Raw genomic sequence first — 22,830 nt, forward strand, 5'->3', positions numbered from 1 at the left:
TGAAAAAAAGACACGCATTTAACAGTAACTGTGGTCAAACTGGTTTTTCGTATTATTTTGCAATCGTTATATATTTTTTTCTTACAAATACCTTTCAAGCATTGATTTTTTTACATTTATTGCAATACATATAATTAAACGGAGAACGTCATTCTCCCATATATAATTGAGTTTTTACCTAAATTTAATTGACATTAGTGTGTCTGAGTAGTATTCAAGAATTTCCATAATTGGTACTTATGAATTAATTTTGTTTTTTGTTTATATTTGACTCATAAAAGGTATGTCAAATTAATTATTTGTAAAGTTACAATTGGCCAATAGAAATTGTTTTATGTCAATATATTATGTCATAATTTATATTAAACATTTCAACTATAAAAAATATTTTTGCACACTAATTTATATAAACAAAGGACAGGCCAGAGAAGGTTCAATGTGACAAAGCATTAAATTAATGTTTTATTTATTTTCCATGGTTTTTTTTTTAAGACACAGAGCAGGAAATATTGACTATTGGACATTTATTTAAGTGCGGCTGTCTGGACAAAAGAAGCATGTTAGAGAATATGGCAAAAAACAATGTATGATCCCAAATTTTAAATCGAGATGTGTGTATGTGTTGGGAACCAGTTTCCATAATCATATGTCATTCATAAGTGTAAAAAATATTCCAAATCAGCCTCAAACCGAAAAAGATGACACTATTCTCAGTCGTGGTCACGGATCAGGCACTAACAGGCAACCGGACAAACGTCTTAATCTGCTACACAAGTCCAACTCCTTCACAGCCAGCTGGATTTATCCTCCTCGAACTTCTTCGGATCGATGAAGGGCTTGTCCACAGATCTGATCATCAGCTCGCCGCAGTACACGCACTCGGACGCGACCATGTCGTCCAGGTCGGACTTCATTTGCTCGCGACTGGCTGCGCCCTTGCCGAGGCTGGGCGCGTCGCCTTCCTCGTTGGGCGTGGGCCGGTGTCGCGACTTGGACGCCTGCGTGGAGGCCGAGAGCTTCTTCTGCAGCTCGTCCAAACGACTCAGCTTGTAGGCCGACAGGTGAGGCGTCACTTCCTAGAAAATATGAGGATCTGTATTACTGGAGACGCTCCTCCACGTCAAATGTTGTGCGGCATACCTGCAGGAGGCAGTCAGAGTGGAACGTGTGTCCACACAGGAACAAATAAAAGGGCCTGTTGAGCAACGGAAAGTCGCAGGCCGAACACTTGTCCTGGGAGTCCACCACCCCGTACTTGTTGCGCATTTCCTGGATGTCCTCTCGAATGCGTTTGGCGCTCTCGGTGGCCTCCTCCATTTCCTGCTTCAGCTCCTCGATGTGCTTGTTGTACTCCTCCAGGGAGCTGCAGATGGCCTCCTGAGAGCCACAAACAGACCAAGAGTTTGAAGTATTGGAACAAAACAGTCACAACGGAAGGCAGCTTATCCACCTTAAAGTGGTCGATGGTGACAAAGTCGGGAAAGAAAGGCAGGATGTCCTCGATCTTGAGCAGGTCGCAGCTGGACAGGCAGTTCATGGCCTTCTTCACGTCCTTCTCCTCCTGCACCACGTGGCGGGCGATCTTCAGCCACAGCTTCTTCCGCAACTCCTCGTCATCGTCGGGCAGGTCCGCGCAGCTCTTGGCCAAATCCACATCCACCTGCGGACAAGCGCCCAAACCATGGCTCCTTACTTGGGGGCATTCGCAAGTCAGGTTAGCGCTGTCCAGATTGAACTTACTTGCAAGGCGAGATCCACCGCCTCCTCGTACAGCTCCATAATCCTGTAGACCAGCACGCAGGCGCGCAGGTAGCCATGTTCGGCGCACAGCCTTAGCGCGTACTTCAGGTCGTAGTGGATTTCCGAGGCGTACGTGCCCGCCTCCTCCAGGTAGCGCAGCAGCGAGTCGGGCTTGTACTTGGCGTAGAGCGACAGCAGGTAGTTGTGGATGGCCTCCTCCGTCACGCGCAGCTCGTGCACGCAGAACTCCATGTAGCGCACCGTCTCGTTGATCTGCTGGCTGCTTCCCTTGTGGCTGTAGTTCATCAGCGCCGGGATGAGCTTCTTGGGGTCGAGCCGCTTGCCCATTTGGATCCAAGCGTCCACCACCCTCTCGGGAATGTGCTGCATGAGCACCGGGGAGAATTTGTAGAAGAGCTTCTCGTCGCAGTGCTTGGCGAGCACGTCCAGGGCGGCGCGGTAGTCGTCGTGCTGGCAGTAGTGCGACACCACCCTCTCGTAGTCCTGCATGACCACCGAGAAGTACACCATGTCGTCCACGTTGCCGTGGCTGGCCAGCAGGTCGTAGATGGTGCCGCGGTTGTTGAAGAGGCACTCGCGGTGCTTGGAGGTGTTCAGGAAGTGGCGGAACTCCTCGCGGGTCTCCCGGAAGAGGACGCCCGCCTTGCCGTCGTCGTCCTCCAGCCGGCCCAGCCGGTTCAAGTAGAGCTCGGCCAGCCAGGTGACGAGCAAGGTGATCTGCGTCCTCTCGCTCGGCTTCAGATTGCTCAACTTCTTCAGCAGGAACTCCTTCAGGGCCTCCTCCTGCTTGGCCTCGATGAACTTGAGCGCAATCTCCTCAAAGTAGTTCTGCGTCAGGGCGTAGCACTTAGCGCTCTCCAGGTAGCGCTTGTTCTGGAAGCAGTGCTCGGCCTCCTTGGCCAGGACCATGTCCAGGCATTCAGGCCGCTCGCGGCAGTACTCCTTGGCCAGGTCAAACTTGTTCATACTCATATACATCTGCCACACGTCGCGGGACTCGCGCTGGATGTGGTAGCGGAACACGGCCCGCTCCGTGTAGATCCACACCAGACCGCCCGACGGGTCCTTGATCATCCTCTTGAGGGGGCCGAACTTGTCTGGGAACACGTCTTCGTGAACCGCCTGCCCGTTCAGCGTGCAGATCGCCTTGACCCGGTCGTGCAGTAGCAGCAGGAAGTGGAACTGGGTCAGCACGATGGAGATGGGCTTGTTGAGGGACAGGTCCATGTCGGTCGTGTACTCCCACACCTGATGAACACAGCATGAGCGCAGTAAAAAACTTCCAAACGGGTCGTCTACTCCATTTTGTGACACGTTGTGATTGTCTGCCAATAAAGCGATTCTGATTGAGAGGTTTAAACAGAATCCGGTGGGAAACCGAAACAATTACCTGCACGTCACTCAGCAGCGAGTCAGGCCTGACGTAGTCCAGCTGCCCGTAGAGCACCCCGTTGCCCATCATCCATGCGAAGGCCTTCGGGGAAGTGCGAAGTTTGGACGTGTAGAAGGTGATCTCGCTGTAGCCCATGTTGGCCGGGAACTCTTGAAAGCTGGGCAGCAGGTCCTGGTTCTGGGCGAAGATGGAGCTGAAGCCCTGTTGCTCCGTGCCCTCGGCCACCTTGCCCACAAACTGGAAGAGACGCTTGCGGGTGGTGGCGATGATGAAGTACTTGTTCTCCAGGCCGCGTTCCACCTCCAGGCAGCACACCGGCGCCGGCCTCCCGTCTTCTTCCAAAGAGTGGACCTGGAATAATATCAAAGTCAAGCCCCGGTCTACACCATTCCATCATGATCGTATTTTTTAAAAGGGGTCAGGATACCTCTGACCCTAACTGGGTCCTTTTTATTTATTTATTTTTTTTTTCATATGGTCTCTCTCAATTGGGTCTGGAACATAACAGCTGTAAAATTGAGTCCACTGCATTTATTTAATCCATGTAGCCCAAACACACGCATGAAGACGCACTTGTCTGAAGTACTGGTCCGGGTTTGTGTTAAAAAGGCTCCCCTCAGTGGCAGAGATCTCAGCCTCGAAGATGACGCCTTGGCCGGTGCCGACCAAGATGGGCCCCGTGTTGGTCTCATTGCCTAGCAGCTTGTTCCAGCCCACGCTCTCCACCAGGTGGCCCCGCCAGCGGGATAGACTGCGAACCTTCTGTGTATTCCTGTTCAGGTACAGACACTCGCTGGTGCTCAAGCTGATCAGCAAGTGGGAGCCTTAAAAAAAAAAAAAATGGAAAAGAGGGGGAAAATGTGGGCGAAGATAGGAATGTTGTTAAGTTTGTCCTTTTCCATCTCACATAGTAAAATAACTTTGTGAACTTTTATTTTATACTGAGTCACTTAGAATGTATTTATTTATTTAAACTGAGTGTGAATAGCAGGGCCACACTGAAAAAAGTGTTATGAAAAAAGGCACAATGTTAATAAAAAAGCTTTGAGTAAAATTGCACACAAAATCTCAATTTGACCAAAAATGAGAAAAAATATTAATATGACAAAGAAAAAGTTGCAAAAATGTCCTAATTTTGCCTGACAATGACGCACATTTTCTTGGAGCTATCTGATGAGCAAGCACAAGTTTTTAACCAAAAATTTGGAATTTTAAGGTAATAAAAGCTGAAAAATGCTCAAATACTCTAATCTTAATGTTCATCCAATGAACAACCAGTCATGTTTTAACTATTACACGACTCAAATAATAATAGTTTCAAATTCCTGCTTTTGTTTGGGATGTATGACTATATTCTCCATTTTATGGCTTAATTCATTTCAACCAAAAATGTGTATTTTTCCTGCTGGTCTCCATCAATGTAATATTTTATGTACGTCCGAATCTGGTGTAGGAAGACAACACAAGTATGCAAACTTGCATTTCATGAAAATGTATGTCCCATTGAAATTGTCTCGATTGTCTTACCCGTCGGATCAAGGAAGAGTTTGTGCACTTTGCTGTCATCTTTCCTTCCAAGCTCAATCTGATTGGGGTGATCAGGTTTAGCCAAATCAATCCTGCAAAGAATACAAAGAAACGGGCAAACACTCCAATCAAATCAGCACCTTTTATCTCCCAACAATTCTTGAAAGGCCCCAATAAACATCCATGACTGGACTAATCACAGCTTGTCCCTGACTTTTCATCTAAACCACTCAAAAAGCATTGCACTCGTGAGTAGGAATGACAATGACTGTTTATATTGTTATTTGCCTCAGCAGGGTGTCCTTCCCCAGACTCATGCATAGCTGATTGTTGCAGACTGCCAGGTGATTTATCCTCTCGGGCGGTGCAAAATCGATCCTCTGCTTGTTGAAAATTGGCTTCTCTTCCTCGAGTCGCACATTGACGAAGCCTTGCGAAAAAAATATTGGACGCGTCACACAGCATTATCCTCGAATCTTTAAATCACTCCCGATTGCTTCTCCGACTTTACCTGAGTGTGTTATGCCGATGTTGGCGCTCGCCAGGCGACCGCGCTGCTGCGCGCTTTGCCTGCTGTTTTGCGAATCCTCGTACTCGTCCAATATTGAAGCCATATTCACGTGGAACTTGATTGATTGAGTGAAGGAAGAAGATAGATGACTAAAACGACATGGCTATGCAGCTAGCCCTCAAGTTAGCTGGCTCGCCGAGACTGGTCCACCTTCTTCTAAGCAAAACATTACCTTAGTTCAGACGTTACTTAGATAATACGATAACAGTCGGAAAATAGCAAATTAGTTGGCTTAGCCGGTGGTATGAATGAAGAGTAGCTCCATAGCAAGCTAGCTCCCGTAAAATAACTCGTCCGAAGCACTTTCTAGTTTCATTAGCAGGTTATAGACGTGTAACATTAAATAGCTATAACTCAACATTGAACCGCTGCGTCATAGTTTCTATCGAAGATGACTACAAGGGCGGAAATAAGGAGCAAGTCAGGTGACAGTCCTCATGTGATCGTAGTTGATGCAGTGCCCATTTTCGACATTGGAGGTCGCTGTCATTCCAACGACCGACGTCACCGGCTTTCTCTGGGCGGGCGCGGTTATGCAAATGAGAATTTAAATATTTATACTACAGACTGTCTGCACTTATTTCAGAACTATACTAATAGATTATATACGCATTAAATATTAATCCTTTCTCTGAAAAAAATGTCAAAATTATTAAGAAATTAACTTGGAATAATTATCTCTAACTTTCACCTTTCTCTCAGGAGGCGTGGTTATGAAAATGACAACCTGAGTATAAAGTTGCTTTAGCATGAAACAAACGTCCCGCGTGTTGGCATATGATCATGAATATGAAAAATGTAATCGACGCAGTGCTTTTTACCGACGTTGGATGTCGCTGTTGGAAAAACAACCACCTAAACGAGCTTTGGCTTTCCCTCAATGGGCGTGGTTATTCAAATTAGACGCTCCAGGAGTGTGAAGTTACCCGAAATATAACAAAAAACACCCATCCCACTCGAGTCATACCACAGAAGCCAGCAAAGAAGCCACCTGATGGTGAAACTCGCGACCGGGCGGTGAGAAGCAAAGCGTTTACGGCCCGACATGCCACCTCACATGGAGTACTTTTACCACGAGTCCCGCGTCCCCTCGGCTTGCGGACTGACCCGAGAGGACGAGCTGGAGCCGGGCGTCATCAGTTGCATGCTGGTGGGCGACGGCGCCGTGGGCAAGACCAGCATGATTGTCAGTTATACCTCCAACGGATACCCGATGGACTACAAGCAGACCGGCTTTGACGTCTTCTCCGGTAAGATATTTACCCATTAACATTAACTTCAGTGACGTGTGTAAACAACTATTTTATGTCAGTTTCATGTTTTCGTATACGGTAAATTGATTTAAATATGTAAATATATAAAAATGGTACAATGTACAATTATTAAAAATAAATAAATAAATGTAAGTATGAACATTTTCACATGTAAGAAATTCAAAATAATCAAACGTGTTTCATATTCTTGTCAATTTTAGATTATAAATACAGTAATAAATACATCAACTTTCTTTTTACAAAGTCCAACAAAAATACTTATAGATTTCATCATCTATTCATTTATGTGAGTGAGTTAAACCAAGAAATGAGAAAACGTAGTTTTTTTCGATTAATTATTAATTTAAAAAAAATCCAACAATGACATCGTCACTGGAGACATTTCTTCTACTTTTTTTTTTTTTACTTGAAGCTAAAACATCATTTAATCAACATTCAATCAATCCCTTTATTTAACCAGTAAATAAAAACTCAGGGATTTGATTTTTAATTGTCTGTTATGCACTGCATAAATTATAAATGGCATTACTGGTTTCCAACAGGTCAGGTCCAAGTGGACGGATCCCCAGTCAGAGTTCAGCTGGTGGACACTGCAGGACAGGTAACTTGAAATACGTTTCCATGAAAGATTTATTGGGAGTCAATATTCACGTTATTACGATAATTAGTCGTACATAAAAAGCCAATCTGTAACCTTGTAAATATCTTCATCCAAACTTCATGGATTACGATCTCGACAGGACGGGTGTGGATTTATCGTGACAAGTTTGCGCTCTCACGTCGCTCTTTGCCTGATAACAATTTCCCCTTTGTGTGACAACAAAGAAGTGTCTGTCAACTTTATTTAAATAGGTCCAATTCACAACAATAGGCGCCGGAGCAGGTTTTAGGACCGCATTTGCTGCTGGTTGGGCTATGATTGACATTTTTAGACTTCATTGGGGTCCCTGGAAATAATTGCAAACACGTTCTCCGTGCCTTTCAGGAGGAGTTTGATGAATTCCGATCGATGTCCTACTCGCACACAGACGTCTTCCTGCTGTGCTTCAGCATGGTCAACCCCGCCTCCTTCCACAACGTCACCAAGAAGTGGGTACCCGAGATCCGCTCCTGCAACCCCACGTCGCCCATCGTCCTGGTGGGCACGCAGTCGGACCTCCTGCTCGACGTCAACGTGCTCATCGGGCTGGACCGCGCCAGCGTCAAGCCCGTGGCGAGCTCGCGGGCGCAGAGCATGGCGGAGAAGATCCGGGCGGCGGATTACGTGGAGTGCTCGTCGCTCACGCAGAAGAACCTGAAGGAGGCGTTCGACGCCGCCATCTTTGCCGCCATCAAGAACAAGGCGCGGCAGGCCAAGAAAAGGCGCTCGTCGGACAGGCTCGCCAAGGCCTTTTCCAGGTGCAGCTGGAAGAAGTTCTTCTGCTTCGTCTGAGCCGCGTGAACGTGGACTCAAGTTCTTAATTTATGGACAACGCCGGTCTGTGTAAGCGACAATCACGAAATGGCATCGGAATAAGCTTTTGGAGCCGCACCGAGCAAGGACTAGACTTGGTTCCGACCACTTTAGCCCGGAATATGCCGCGCCGTCAACCATTACGCTGCCGAGGGTTCTTCTGGTTGACCTGTTAAATCCGAGTTCAGCTCGGAATTTGTACAGAAGTCGGGATCTATCACTAACACCGTAGTAAAGTCCTAATTCTGGCCGAGATTTCCTCTCACGACATGTAAACATACAGACTGTCCGGCCATTTTGTCGAGCTGGGACAACATGCAAATGACTTCAATTTGCATGTTTTTACGCGTGTGTGGCGAAAAAGGGTGTGAAGCTCACTTTCAGAACACGAGCGTTAGTAATCGCTGCTCTTTTGTATTAAACGTGTTAGCCTCGGCGTCGGGTTTGCGGTGCAAAAAAGCAAGGCACCGCATTCTTACTTGAGTGCGAAAATGACGCTGCCCCGACTGGTTTTCGGGCCTTAATTGCGTGACGGTGACTTTTTGCTATGTTGCGAAAAGGAACGCGTCACTTCTTTTTTGACTCAGTCAGAGAGAACAGGAAACGGGTTACGAGAGAGCAGTCAGCTTTGACCGTCAGCCCTCTCGATGACGATCAGTCGAGATCGTCTCGATCAGGGGTGTCGAAGTTTTAAAAGTGTGATTGGTCACAAAGAAAAAAAAATGCTTGCAAATATTTGGTTTTTATAATGGACGACAGTTTGCAATTTTGGTATTTTAGCAAGAAACATGAAGTGGGCCACATCAAATGATGTGGCGGGCCGGATCTGGCCCCTGAGCCTTGAGTTTGACACCTGTGATCTCGATCTCATTTGTGTCGCCGGCCATTATGTTCGATATGGTTCCCCCCCAAAAAATGTATAATCACATTATTGTATATTCCGACATATATACGTACCAATTTGGTTTGATTTTCTACCTAAATGAAAAGAAAGAATCCATTTAGCATAAATGAATTCAAATTTTTCTGTAAAAATACAACATTAAAAAAAAAAAAAATATTTAGTGACTCTGGCGGGGCACGGACGTAACTGCCCCTTCTGCAAAAATTAATCAAATTTTGCACTCCAGTCGAATCGTAACATTACATGTGAATATTGATCAGATTATTATGCTTCTTGTGGAAGTGGCCTGAATGAATTCTGTTTGTTCAAACAATTGTTGACACTCTCGTTTTAATGTCAACTTTTTTTTTTTTTTTTACTCGTGTCTTCTTTCCTCTAACCCGTGTGTCTTTTTATTTACACGTCAGAGCGACGTGACGCAAATAAATGAAGTGCAAATTACAGCCTGTGTGTTACGTATATTTTTAGACTCAACAATTCACAGCCATCTGATAATAGAAGCTGCTTTACAACACGGGGGGGGGCTTCTTTTTTGCGGAGGTGGACCACAGGAACTGAAGCAGCGATTTCTGCTCTCCGCGGGGGAGTTGGCATAATGTCCGTAAATCACAATGGCCACCTTTCCCGCACCGTCTCCCACCCCCGAGCATGTGTTAATTAACCTGGGCCCTCCAGTCGGGCCCCTGGTGAGGGGGGGCGGGGCTTTCTAATGCGAGACCGCGACATGCTGGGATGGCTTTTTGTTACGGATTGTGTCACGTGGAAAAATCTCAAGATGAGCTCCTCAGGCCAGGGTGTCGTGGTGTGCCACGTTGTTGTTATGTCGACAGGTAATGACATAATTACCGTTAAATATATGATTAATAAAAAAAAAATCCCCACAAACTAAAGGCTAAATAGTTGTGATGTGAGGCACTGGTAGTTTATTATTTTTAAATAGGGTTTGGTTTGGCACTTCCGTCTTCTCTTCCTGGCATCAGCTCACACGTCCTACAACGAGCCGGTGGACTTTGCAAAGGGAAGATGCATTTTCAGGGTAGGGGCATAGCCAGTTAGCAAACCGCACAACGCAATTGCGCCTGCTAACCTCTGATGCGAACAAAGACGTTCAAGCTCTTATTTTTGCTCCAAACAGGTCGAACAGGGGGGGGGGGAAACACAACAACATGTCAGCGGTCTGTTTCGCATTCGAGGCGAGCATCCATCACGCGCTTACGAGGCAGCGCCCGTCTTTGAACGACTGCTACCACACACGGGCCGCAAAATGAGATTCACTCGCATTTCACTTTTGATCCTTTATCAAATTGTAGTTTTATTTTCACTGAAAATAGACTTATGGATAGATGCTCGGTGGAACATTGGTGCATCGAGGACTTGGCGAGAACTGTTTTCGATTTGGAACATTTTTGTGTGGAGGATCTTTTGAAGTATGGAAACCGCTCACGATAAGACGTGTAGTGAAGGGTGTTCGGGGTTTACGTGAGGGTCAAGACGGGCCGTCAGACTCCACTTCACCAAAGCACTTCTTAATATTTATGGAGACCCCCCTCCCCTCCTTACCTCAGGTCCTTTTATGGTCTTCAGTTCAGAGCACAGATGCGTTGCTAAACATCAAAAAGGGGAAACTTGTCATCTTTTGAATGATGCGTTCAAACAAGCGTTGTTGTTGTTGTACAAGTTTCTGGTTCTCAGAAACCCAGCTCAACTCTCCTTCTCATGTTAGTCATCTATTTTTCACCGCAGGGAAGGGGGGGGGTGGTTGTTTTCCCAGCGTTTTCCAGGGTTTGCGTCAGGAGTCATCAACCTTCGAGTCTTCTTCTGGCAGCCAGCCTAGTTTCACCTTCGTGCAAAGCTTGGCAGGCAGGCAGGGCCGGAAATCAGCAGGTGCACCGACAGGTCCGCCTGGCTTTGTGGTTCTTAATGTTTTTCAAAATCGACCATTGTCAGTTTCTGCCTCCAAACACAAATCCCACCAGGTGAAGGAGTTGATGCCATTGGTGTTGGATCTGTTGGTGAGAAAATATGTAATTAACGATTTGTGTGTACCCAAGTGATGTGCAGTCGTCGTTACCGTCTTACGACACACTCACAGGAAACATCAGCCCGACCGTTTATTTGCTAATTGACCGTTTTACCTCTGTAGAGTGGAGTACAGTGATCAAGTCTTCGAATGTTTAAAAAAAAAAAAAAAAAAAAAAAAGCTATTGGCTCGGAAGCAAAAACGGCTGTGCTGGGATTGATGTGAATAATCCACATTATCAAGTGTGAGATACACAAAAATTTGTGGATTAAAAAGCAAAGGAGCGTCTCTCCCTGAGCTACAATAAACACAAAGATCTCTTTTGATTTTGGATCAAACACAAAACAAGCGATGGGTTTGGCGTCCATGATGAAATCGCTCGATTGATTGATTGACGTATTGCGTCAGAGCACCCGGCTCAACAGGAAATGTGCTGGCATCACTCGTTCCAAACAACGTGACCTCGGTCTTTTTATTATTAAAAAAAACAACAGCCTTTATTTCCTCGACACACTCAACTTGTTGTAGTCATTTTATTAATTTATTAATTTATTTACAAGAGTGACTCAAACGAGCAGAAACTAAATTTTGTGCCTTTTTACCATACTTGATTAATAAAAACGATTCTGGCGATACAAATGATTCAGTTGGGATTTAGAACAGTTAAGTTTTTTTTTTTTCCCGGCGAAAAAAGGTTGATTGAGGCGTGTCTACGTGTGGGAATCAAGGGGGTGAAGTGTTCTCACACTGATGGTGGCATCAGCAAGTGACGATAGGGGAGGCGAGGGGGAGGAAATTTTTTTTTTTTTAAAAATCACACAATATCCATGAAGTGTCGATGGAAGTAGCGATATGACAACGTGGCAATATTGCGAGTTTGACGATCCAGCTAATTGCGATCACCACGGATGCTAGCGCCATCAGCAGCACGCCGGTCAACATAATCAGACGATGCTGCGTGATGGCCTCCAAGCGCTTGTGTAAATAAGGTGTGTCTGGACTTGCTCACGCATCGAGAGTGACTGTTGCCACGTCGTCCGCTTTACTCACGACACAATAAATCATCTCGCTCAGCCAGTTTGTGTCAACCTCACGTGAGTATTCATGTCTGGATGAGGAGAGGAGTGGGGGGGGGTGTTGGTATCGATAAATAAATATATGAATAAATGTAATATATATAAATATAAATTGATGGCCTTTTTCAAAGCGCGTTGTAATGCGTAACGTAGCAAGCGGAAGTTACATAAGAGAGGTGTGAATCGTACACTAATTGCTTTAGGAAAGTAGTCAAATCAATACCAAAGTGAGCACTAAAAAGATCCTCCGAACTGTGCAGAGCAGTGTTTGAATTCACTTGACTGCAGCTTATCCTCCAGGTGAGATGGATGTGTGTGATGTTTTAAAAAAAATAAATAAATCATAAAACTAAACTAAACTTTATAGCCATACAACATAATGCATGTTACGTAACACTAAACATTGGCATGTCCCAAGATTCCAGGTAATAAAGACGTCTTGTACTTTATGAATGAGTCGTGTTAGAATGTGACCTTCATTGCAAAATAAAATCAATCGATTGCAATGCGTTTTTTTTTTCTTTTCTCAACGAATCAGAGTTCTGTTGATAAAGCATAGGTACATACCTTACATGTGCTGCGCTATCATGACATTGCTTTTCATCATCCTCATCATCATCTGATTAGAGCGCATAGAACATGCGTGCGTCATGCGGCGCGTGACTCTTCAGGCCTGACAGAAGACGTCACCGGCTTCCTAAAAAAAAAAAAGGTCAAGGTGAGACAAAGCTTGAGCATGATTCAACACAACAAATAGAAAACCAGGTGCAATAACTTTATTAACTTTGCAACAATTGGATTTAGCGCAAGTTGGTTGTTGTAAAGACTCGATTGCCCCCCCCGGTTCGTTCACTACTGACAAGCGGAACCGGTTTGTCTCCTTGCAACTTATCTGCGGCCAGCCAGTCTGACGGAAGGCGTCTCGTTTCCCGCACGCCTCGCAGGTGACACTGTGAGGGTGTGGCCCCCAACAACGCCACCCCCCCCCTCCCGCCACCAAGTTGGATCTTAGCTGACCTAATAAAGTGTCCCGTGAGTGTGAGTCGACACCACGTCCAATGACACATGACGCATCTCGTCTTTACACACAAAAGGTGGAACCACTACTTCCTGTCCATCAGTCAGCAGGTGACGTCGCCACAAAGCCGGTCGTCTCAGGACCGGTTTGACCATGCCTCGTGTGCGTCGTACGTGAGCGTGCCAACGGGCCAAACGCTCACACCACATTGGCCCACTTTCAGATTCAAATCCAAACTGACAGCGAGTTACACCTGCCTGCACGGACCGTTAAAGAGCGGACACATTTATACAAAAACTTTGACTCACTCTTCCTCTGGCAACAATGCCAAAGACACTTAACACCGTACAAAAGGGATTGTGTTGTGTCAACAGTGTGTGTGTGTGTGTGTGTGTAAATTTACAGGTTGAATAAACAATGAAAAGCACATACAGGAGACGATACTACGCTAGTCCTGGCGGACTCGCACATAGAAACGATCTATTCCAATGGTCAGACAGTCGCCATCGTAAAGCCTCAGAACTTTTTGCCCCCCCCAAAAAAAATCAATGTTTGGTGCAATAGTAGTCGATTCAACAATGTGAAATACCGTGTTATTAAACACACACCAATGGCTTTTGCTATTGCTAAAAGCTCCATCTGAAAATTAGCGGCAAAAGCCGCTAGTCAGAGGTTGAGCTGCATTGTGTTTGTTTACCGAGTCAAAGCGGGACGAGGCCGTCACACTTTCTGTCACTTCACATGCTCCTGTGGGAAGGTTTGAAGATGTCTTGTTGGACCTCCTTAAAATAATGCGAGAAAGAAACATTTGAAGCTTCCTGTATTTTCCGTGTTCTAACGATGTGGAGCAGTTTTTGAAAAAATGCAATTATCATAAAACATACTTACGAAACTTCCTAATCATCTTCTCTTCATGGAGTCGTCTCCTAAAATCTCTTGTTGAAGCCGATCTTTCTTTGGGGATAATTGTTACGGGGAAAAAAGGACAAAGAAAAAGCAAAATGCACAGGCAATTCATAGCCACTATCAAGGATGTGAAATTCAAGATGTATTTTTTTTTTCTCCATTTAAAACTTTCCGCATCTGACATAAGACAGCTGAGAAAATCTTATTCCCAAATAAACGCGTGTTCGCCGTCAGGGATTCTCGCTCAGTGTTTCAACACTGTCATCTGTTACCGCTTTGTAGCGGTCCGTTAATTTGGGGCCCCTACGCAGGTGTGAGAGGGCCACCACCCGACTCAGCGGGGAGTCAAACAACCCCTCACCCGCTAAAAAGCGCGCTTCTCACGCTGAGATTTCACACGTCCAGCGGGTGGTGGCCGACGCGGCTCGAGGGTCAGCAACAGGTTGAGGCGATAGAAATGACTTTAAAAAAACAAATCAAGCCAAAAATTGTACTTGAACTCATAACAGGGCTAGAAAAGGAGTAAATAAATCTCAATCTTTGCATCGAGAACGCTTCACATCAACATGACCTATAATTGACACTCGAGGCCCACCCGATTCCCGGCTGTTTCGCACCTCCAAGGGGGGCATCGTTACGTTGTCAGGGCGTTCCGTTCACGAGGCCATAACGCCTTATGCCGTTCAAAGTCACACCCTCTTGCTTGTTTTGTCAGCTTCGGGTGCACAGGTTAAAAACGGGGGTCTGACTCAGGGAGCCGCATGTGGTAGAGGTGAGAAAATGAGGTCGGGATGGAAAACAACAAGGTCAGGGTGGGTGGAGACTGGGCCGAAACATTTAAATCGCCTCACTGTTTGATATGAGAGTTTATGAATAGAATCAATAGAGTACACATTTTAATACTGTTGTGAAATTTTAATCGAAAATTGAACATTGTTCCTCGTAAACAAAGACTCTTTGTATTTTGTGTGTGACTGACATGCAACCGTTTGAACTCATTTAAAACAAAAGTTAGTTAGTGTGGTGCAATGCTGCCCCCTACTGTGGGAATAAATATAAAACAGTTCAGGGCTTGAATAATCAACAAATGCAAAGACGCAAAATTTCCTTTCACATTTTTACAAAATATTTAATAATCGTCGTGAAAATACGTGGCGGGGAAACACCAATCTATAATTATAATAATTCTAATTGTTTCATTATAGTAGATCAACTTTACAGATCTGGATGATCAAATTAAACAATAATGAAATTTTGTGTTTAAAAAGAAAAACATGCAACTTTTAAACAAAATACAGATTCTACTACAGTAATAAATCATTAACTGGACAGGTTATCGGGGGACAATACGGTTAACCCTTTTCCTGTTTAGCGAAATATGACGACGAAATCTGATTTTGGGCTAATGTGGACTCTCAAACATAATAGTCATAGTATTGTTTGTGTTTCTTTAAACAGAAAAAGGGCAACATGTATTTACCCGCAACGGCTATGATGTCACAGCATTAGATGCTAACAAGACATGATTTAAACTTTTGCCTTTCAAAAGATAAGACCAAGTTGAATTTTTACATCATCAAATTATAAATTATATTTGTCAGTGCAGGGAGACAATGTTGTGCAAGTGAAATTCTGCACTTGGTAACCAGCAAGGAAAAACATGGCGAAAATGTTTACTGTGTGTGAGCTGTCAGCACTTTGACAGAATCTCCTGACAGCTTTTGTACACTTTAACCAAGCAGTTCAACCTTGGCTTGGAGCTCTGAAAAAAAAAAAAAAAAAAAAAACAAATATGATAAATGTTAACGGCCATAAACTGCTGAATTCTCACCTGAAACAATGGCACCACGCTTGACATATCATCAGGAGCTGAGGGCTCCTTCAGCAGTATGCAAAGGTAGTAGATGATTTGATGCTGCAAAAAAACAAACAAACACTTGAACATCGAGTTTCATGAAGCACAGAATATGATTTTTTTTTTTTCCGTCACCATGTAAATGGCTTCGTTGATAGCCACATCCTTGACTTGGCTCATCTCGATGAAGGCGCTCGTCTCCCGTCCCGACGCGTAGCTGGAGGATACCTGGATGCCCAACGAGCCGATAATGAGCACCGACTCGTGGTCCACCTTCACCAAGTGGATGTGCAGCATCATTCCCAGCAAGGTGAGCAGGATGGCGCCAGTAAGCACAGCCGTGTTCTACATGGAGAGGAAAGATGGTGGATTGAAACTAATTTCCACACAAATGTTGGTATGGGTACAGAGTGATGACAGCATAACTGACACATCCTCAAAAAGGTTTAACATTTCCAATAGCTGCCACAAACTGGAGTTTTCTGATATGAAACTACTTCCATCACTTCAACACAGTTCCTAGGCAACAAGAGAGTGAGCGCAAAACACACTCCACAACAAGCAGAACAATTTTCTATCGATATGTTTGGCACTTTTTATACACTCCATTGTGTGTTCATGTTTAATGTTATTTTACGACTTACTTCTGTGATGAAGAACACGGCATAGGCAGCGAGCCAAACGGAGCAAGTGTACGCCATCACCTTGCCGATGGACATCTTCGGCGAGCTGACAGTAAACTCCCGGCAAAAGCCGCAGTGCGTTTGACAGTCCAGAGATATTGGTTTGCCATTAATGTCGGTGTAGGTTTCATCTTCCATGTTTCCCCCCCACAGATGTAATACAAATTAGAACCGAAGCTAGTTGGTTAGCATCAAGCTACAATCCACAGCCAAGGTCAGCAGCAGTCAACGAATGTTTCATTTTATCGCCACAATGGGTTAGGACAAGCGAAAACAACGTTTAAGCTTTTGAATATAGACAATTAGTAGTTAAAATACAAAGCAGGACGACATTATAATATAATATGGACTAACAAAGGCGATTGACACGAAATACTGGCCAAGCATAAACTGTTTGCTGTGTTCACCGGGGTGTCCCGGTTTCAACTGAGAGACAAAGTGGAACAATTAATTAACGACTTGTTAATTACTCGCACTAAGCTGTTAATGCACAATATTTAAGGTAAAATATCAATGAACTCATCAAGACTTATCAAATATGGACGATAATGTGCGTTATAAAATAACATAAAATTCATCGGTGTACGCCGGATTATGTATGAAGCGAACACGCTGGAAACGAAAAGCATTGTGGGAATGCCCGTAAAAATCGTTTAAATAAAACGCAAACATCACTTGTTAAGACACAATCAACTTATGTCAAAATGTGTCATTATTAGTATAAAATATACATTTATTAACTACAATATTTTTAATATAGCAAGCACGGGGGTTGGTTTTGCTTCGATGCAGCCGTCCTACATTTCCCAGTATGCATTGCGCCCCGACTGAGTTGTCAACCCTGGATAAAAACAAGCTGATCAGCTGATGTAAAAGCAACATCATCTCCTCCCGGGATCTGACACATCAATCTAACTTTCTCGCCAAGGTTAGTACGTGGCACCGGGGCGCTGTGCTACGTTATTATTCGCCAGCTTACACTTTTAGCCGAGTCGAGGTGGCAGTTTGGTCAAGTCGAGTCAGTCGTCGTCGGCTGGGACTGGTAACCGCCGCTTGGTCAGCCGATTGACACGAAGGTTGTTGTTTTCCGACACAAGTACGACTACATGGACTGCAAATGATTATCGACGCAATACTCTCTGAATTTATAAATAACCACGCTCACAGTAGACGCCGTTTAGCAACTTGGCATCAATTCCTTTAGGAAAGGAAATAAAAGATGCTGGGGCAGTTTTTGTTCAACACAAGCTAATGACATTTGTGGATATATTCGACTACTTTTTGGAGTTATTGATTTGATCCAGGCGCTCACGTTACACGCAGTATGCTGTAGTGTTGACGCTATTTGTGGCATGAGTTGCATGAGTAATCATTTCTGTTAACCACTTGGCCAGGAGAGTCGCTAAAGAAAGGATTATAATAAAGCAAACATAAATGCATAAAACACGAAGCAGAGTCTGACGAGAAGCTATGAAAAAGTCTGCATGAATAACGGACAAAAGTCGTTTTTTGTAGTAGATTTCTAGGACTATTTTCCCAAGTTTATGAATAACCCGTAGGTGTGACGATCTAGCATAGTCGAGTCCTCCATTATCAACCATGAGTAGTCAAGGTCCAGCCGGAGATAAAGGCATGAACACACCACAAGTCTGCCAAGAGAGTTACGCGTGTGGTGGATCGGATGAGGCCTCCTTCGAATGTGACGAGTGCAGCAGCCTTCAATGCACCCGCTGCGAGATGGAGCTCCACCGGCAGGAGCGCATGAGGAACCACGACCGGGTTCGCATCGCCTCGGGCCACGTGCCCTTCTGCGATTCGTGCAAAGGCGACGGCGGCGGCGGCGGCTCGGTCACGACCCATCGGCTGCGAGCGGCCGTGCGCTGCCAGGGATGCAAGATCAACCTGTGCTTGGACTGTCAGAAACGCACTCACAGTGGTGGGAACAAGAGGAAGCACCCTCTCACCCTGTACCCCCAGGCCAAAAGTCCCCAGGAGAATAGCGTGAGCGCCGGGGAGTCTGAGCTGGACATCCTGAAAGAGCAGCTGGACAAAGTGTGCAGCTTCCTGTTGGTGGACGAGAACGAGGAGATGCGGGTGAGTTCCTCGACGTTCCTCTCTTGGTGGCTGTGGAGGGAGGGATTCATTTTAAGAGGTTTCCCAGGTGAAGGACAAGGAGGAGTTTGTGAGCAGACTGGGATGCGAAGCAGACGAGCTACTCAAGGTGGTCTCCATCTTTGGGAACACCGGCGAGGGGAAATCGCACACGCTGAATCACACCTTCTTTCTCGGAAGGAAAGTGTTCAAAACGTCCCCGACGCAGGACTCCTGCACGGTGGGCGTGTGGGCCGCCATGGACCCGCTGCACCGCGTGGTCGTCATTGACACGGAAGGACTGCTCGGAGCTGGTAAGATGATTTTAAAAGTGTAAAGCCAAGTCATCACTTCTCTGTTTGTTGGATTCAGGGTCTAGTCTGGGTCAGCGAACACGCCTCCTCCTCAAAGTCTTAGCCATCTCGGATCTCGTCATCTACCGGACGCGCGCCGACCGTCTCCACGACGACCTTTTCAAGTTCTTGGGCGACGCCTCAGAGGCCTACTTGAAACATTTCGCCCAGGAGCTGAAGGCGACCACCACACGCTGTGGTCTGGACGTCCCGCTGTCCACCCTGGGCCCCGCCGTCATCATCTTCCACGAGACCGTGCACACCAAACTGTTAGGATCAGGTGGAGTACACAAAAGGAGGCCTTAAACCAGAACCGCACGGCATTGACGTGACGTTTCGAACCCGGTAGACAAGCCGTCCGAGTCGGCGGACCGCCTCCTCCAGGAGCGCTTCAGGAAGCTGGCTCTGTTCCCCGAGGCCTTCAGCTCCATCCAGTACCGCGGGACTCGGACCTACAACCCACCCACTGACTTCAGCGGCCTGCAGCGCAGCCTGGAGCAGCAGCTGGACAACAATTCCACCCGCTCGCCCCGTTCCGCCGGCGTCATCTACAAGGCCCTGCAGGTCTGGCGACACCCCAGTTACCTCTGCCAAGGAGTGATGTCTGCCAGCGAGACTAACTTTTGATGAACGCTTGATTTCTCTAGGTGCTGAGCGAGCGTTTCAGTGGCGACGTTCCTGATGAACACATGGCCAGTAACTCCTTCTTCCCTGACGAGTACTTCACCTGCTCGTGCATCTGCCTGAGTTGTGGGTATGTGCAATGCGGTGAATTAATTACTACTCACAGTGACCCGGGGCAGAGTCCTTGAATCGCAAAAAAATAAATAAAAAATAGAAAGCAAATTTGTGGACCTTAGGGACTTGCAGAATGCAATTCCGTGGATTATAGAACCTTAAAATACTCATTTAATCTATATCTATTAGCGATAGACCGATTATCAGCCTCGCCGATTATTGGGGCCGATATTTGTCATTTTGCCGATTATCGGCATCGGCCATTTTTTTTTTTTTAAACTTTCAAGGCCGATAAATTAAAAGCTGGTTTATTTTGGCTCGCTGCAGCTCACTTCTCTCTCTGCTGTGCTGGTGGCCCTGCCTGCAGAAGCAGATTGGCCCGCCCACAGCACCATCCGATTGGTTCCCTGTGCAGATGCTAGCAGGCAATCAGCAGTAAACAAAGCTTTAACATGTTGTAAATCACTAAAATGGTTTAATAAACATTTGTTTTTGTTGCTATTTTTCCAAATTTTGAAACCATTTGACCCCTTTTTTCAACAAATGAATATCGGCTTCAAATATCGGTTATCGGCATTCACGATTACTAATAATCGAACATGTATCGTATATTTATGCCCAAAAATGTTACGATGATGCTTCACTTTTAGGTCAGGCTGTAAGAGAAGCATGAATCACCTCAAGGAGGGAGCGGAACACGAAGCCAAGCACCGATGCCGCTACTCGGCGCAGTACGACAACCGCATCTACACGTGCAAGGTGAGCGTTCATGTTCCGTCGCGTTTCATGAAGACGCAAGGGACGACGCTGCTAAACTTTGCAGGTCTGCTACGAGGGAGGGAAGGAGGTGATCGTTGTGCCCAAGACGACGGCCTCGTCCGACTCGCCGTGGTTTGGCTTGGCCGTCTACGCCTGGTCTGGGTGAGTAACACGAGTAAATTTCATATGTTGGATCTGATGTACCAAATCTCGCCAAGTCAGCGGCATTGCGGATTTGCCCCTCGCCGATACTCACTATCGTATTTTCTTTTCACTTTAGATACGTCATCGAGTGTCCCAACTGCGGAGTGATTTATCGAAGCAGGCAGTACTGGTATGGAAACCAGGACCCAGTGGAAACGGCGGTCAGAACGGAGATCCAGCACATCTGGCCGGGCGTGAGGCCTTACTCAACTCCATGCGTTTGCATGCGTCGTTTCCGCTGAACGTGTGCACCAATGAGCGGATTGTCCTCATTTCAGTGCGACGGCTTCCTGAAAGACAACCACAACGCCGCCCAGAGGCTGCTGGACGGAGTCCGGTACATCTCCCAGTCCGTGTCGGAGCTCAGCGTCAAGCCGGCCAAGGCGGTCACCTCCTGGCTCACCGACCAGATCGCTCCTACTTACTGGACGCCCAACTCGCTCATCCTGGTATGGAAAATGAATCAGGAATTTTTAAAAGAACAACTGAGTGATAGTTTGGAATAAATAAATATTTAACGCTTCTGTTTGGGAAACATGGTGAGGTGGTGAATGTGTCACATTTTAAAATATGCTGAAGAGAAATTAAATGCAATTATTTGATTAAAATACATTATTCGGTTGTCGACAATGATGTTAAAATCTGCATAACATAATTTATTAAATAAAGCCCAAATGTTTCTAAAAAGTTAAGTTGATGAATGTTAAAGATGTTAAAATTTATAGAAAAATGGAATAGTCAAACTAAATATTTAAATCAAATCAATTTGCTAAATGTGTTTAAAAAGTAATAATCTAGTATATTTCGTATTTTGTTGCTTGTGTAGATTTTCCAGTCAGATCATATTTTGTTGTAATGCTTATTTTTACCTCAAGGGGGCAGTCACTCTAAAACGCAAGTCTTTGATGCCAGTCATCAGATTTCAAATGTTTTTGTTGTGGTTTAGTAACCCGAGCTACACATTATAATATATATGACATCGACATCACGACTCGTCATACTTCCCTGCGTAGAAATGCCACAAATGTGCGGTGGACTTCCAAGCCAACGACACCAAGCACCACTGCCGGGCCTGCGGCGAGGGCTTCTGCGACGCCTGCTCCTCCAAAGCCCGCCCGGTCCCCGAGCGAGGTTGGGGGCTGGCACCCGTTCGAGTCTGCGACGCGTGCTTCCGGAACAGAGGCATCCCCGCGGGTATGCTAATCTAGCATCCTTGCCGCCGTGATGTGCCGAAAGATGGCTGACGTGCGAGTGTCTGTTCTAGAGCTCCTGGATGCGGCCTTGGAGGAGGAAGGTGGCACCCTGATAGCCAGGAAGGTCGGGGAGGCCGTTCAGAACACCCTCGGCGCCGTCGTCGGCGCCATCGACATACCGCTCGGTGAGAATTTTTGTAACATTTAGCTATTTTTAATTGAGTATTTTTTGTATTCTAAACCTGCGTGTGTCCGGCAGGCCTGGTGAAGGAAGCCGCGCGTCCCGCCTACTGGGTCCCGGATCAGGACATCCGGGCCTGCTGCGGCTGCCAGCGGGACTTCTCTGTCGCTCGCCTCTCCATCCACCACTGCCGCGCCTGCGGTCAGGGCGTGTGCGAGGACTGCTCGCAGGAGCGGCGCATCGTGCCCTCCCGGGGTTGGGATCACCCGGTGAGGGTCTGCATCGTATGCTGCCAGAAGTCCGGAGTACTCTAGCAGGACTTCAGAACCACATGGACCCCTTTAGCTCTGGTTCTTCCATTTGGATTTTTTGACGGCATTTTCTGTTTTAAAATGTGGTCAGTGGATGAAACTTGAACATCATGAAGGAACTTGAGAGATTAGAATCATGTTTTGGACAATCCCTTTCGGACTAATTGTGAAGATCTGGATTATTCTTAGACCATCCGTCCTTTTCCGATACTGTCGGTCGGAGTCAGAGTTAGCGAACTGAGAAACGGGGCACTGACAAACACGCAACCATTCGTGACTACTTGTTATCTTGTTCCCCTCCAAAAAAATAAATCCAATTAACTAGATTTTAAGCACATCTTAATAGGTTATTAGCTGGTGGGGGCAGAAAAAAAAAGTTTTTAGGGGTGGCACTCGTGAAAATCGGACTTTTGCACAGTACTGTTTTTGATCGATGTCGGTAAGGAGCCGGGTGCTTTTTTTTTTTTTTTTAAAGATCAACATCTGGGTTAATGTTGTACTATATACTGTCGATGCATTCCGATACACAAAAACATTTAAGTCACATACACTCTAATAA

The 22,830-nt window shown here is 45.8% G+C and overlaps 4 protein-coding genes and 1 long non-coding RNA gene across 5 annotated transcripts; 2 read left to right on the forward strand and 3 right to left on the reverse strand.

The window, feature by feature from the left end:
- Window positions 1–432: 432 nt before the first annotated feature.
- Window positions 433–5,733, reverse strand: vps18 (VPS18 core subunit of CORVET and HOPS complexes). Its single transcript, XM_088286823.1, has 9 exons — window positions 5,193–5,733; window positions 4,970–5,111; window positions 4,682–4,773; window positions 3,728–3,978; window positions 3,152–3,505; window positions 1,741–3,009; window positions 1,451–1,660; window positions 1,141–1,377; window positions 433–1,076 (listed from the first exon to the last, which is right to left on the reverse strand). Exons 1-9 carry the CDS (start codon window positions 5,293–5,295, stop codon window positions 786–788), a joined length of 2,949 nt encoding a protein of 982 aa, XP_088142949.1. The 5' UTR covers window positions 5,296–5,733; the 3' UTR covers window positions 433–785.
- Window positions 5,734–6,263: 530 nt separating this feature from the next.
- rhov (ras homolog family member V) lies at window positions 6,264–9,259 on the forward strand. Its single transcript, XM_088286631.1, has 3 exons — window positions 6,264–6,502; window positions 7,069–7,127; window positions 7,512–9,259. The coding sequence occupies exons 1-3, from the start codon at window positions 6,298–6,300 to the stop codon at window positions 7,956–7,958; spliced, it is 711 nt and encodes a 236-aa protein (XP_088142757.1). The 5' UTR covers window positions 6,264–6,297; the 3' UTR covers window positions 7,959–9,259.
- Window positions 9,260–10,187: 928 nt separating this feature from the next.
- On the reverse strand, window positions 10,188–13,108 carry LOC148316421 (uncharacterized). Its single transcript, XR_015840138.1, has 3 exons — window positions 12,997–13,108; window positions 12,547–12,676; window positions 10,188–10,889 (listed from the first exon to the last, which is right to left on the reverse strand). It is a non-coding gene; the product is annotated as an uncharacterized LOC148316421 (long non-coding RNA).
- A 1,898-nt stretch (window positions 13,109–15,006) lies between these two features.
- pigh (phosphatidylinositol glycan anchor biosynthesis, class H) lies at window positions 15,007–17,350 on the reverse strand. The gene is made up of 4 exons (XM_088286031.1): window positions 16,403–17,350; window positions 15,894–16,103; window positions 15,735–15,818; window positions 15,007–15,665 (listed from the first exon to the last, which is right to left on the reverse strand). Exons 1-4 carry the CDS (start codon window positions 16,577–16,579, stop codon window positions 15,594–15,596), a joined length of 543 nt encoding a protein of 180 aa, XP_088142157.1. The 5' UTR covers window positions 16,580–17,350; the 3' UTR covers window positions 15,007–15,593.
- Window positions 17,246–22,736, forward strand: zfyve1 (zinc finger, FYVE domain containing 1). The gene is made up of 12 exons (XM_088286029.1): window positions 17,246–18,535; window positions 18,603–18,846; window positions 18,905–19,165; window positions 19,235–19,449; window positions 19,533–19,639; window positions 20,274–20,382; window positions 20,447–20,544; window positions 20,663–20,780; window positions 20,865–21,035; window positions 21,600–21,780; window positions 21,851–21,964; window positions 22,039–22,736. Exons 1-12 carry the CDS (start codon window positions 18,041–18,043, stop codon window positions 22,272–22,274), a joined length of 2,349 nt encoding a protein of 782 aa, XP_088142155.1. The 5' UTR covers window positions 17,246–18,040; the 3' UTR covers window positions 22,275–22,736.
- The last annotated feature ends 94 nt before the right edge of the window (window positions 22,737–22,830 follow it).

This window comes from Idiotropiscis lumnitzeri, chromosome 21 (genome assembly GCF_059441095.1).
Source record: "Idiotropiscis lumnitzeri isolate Australia: NSW breed Sydney's pygmy pipehorse chromosome 21, RoL_Ilum_1.0, whole genome shotgun sequence".
In the NCBI taxonomy this organism is placed as follows: domain Eukaryota; kingdom Metazoa; phylum Chordata; class Actinopteri; order Syngnathiformes; family Syngnathidae; genus Idiotropiscis; species Idiotropiscis lumnitzeri.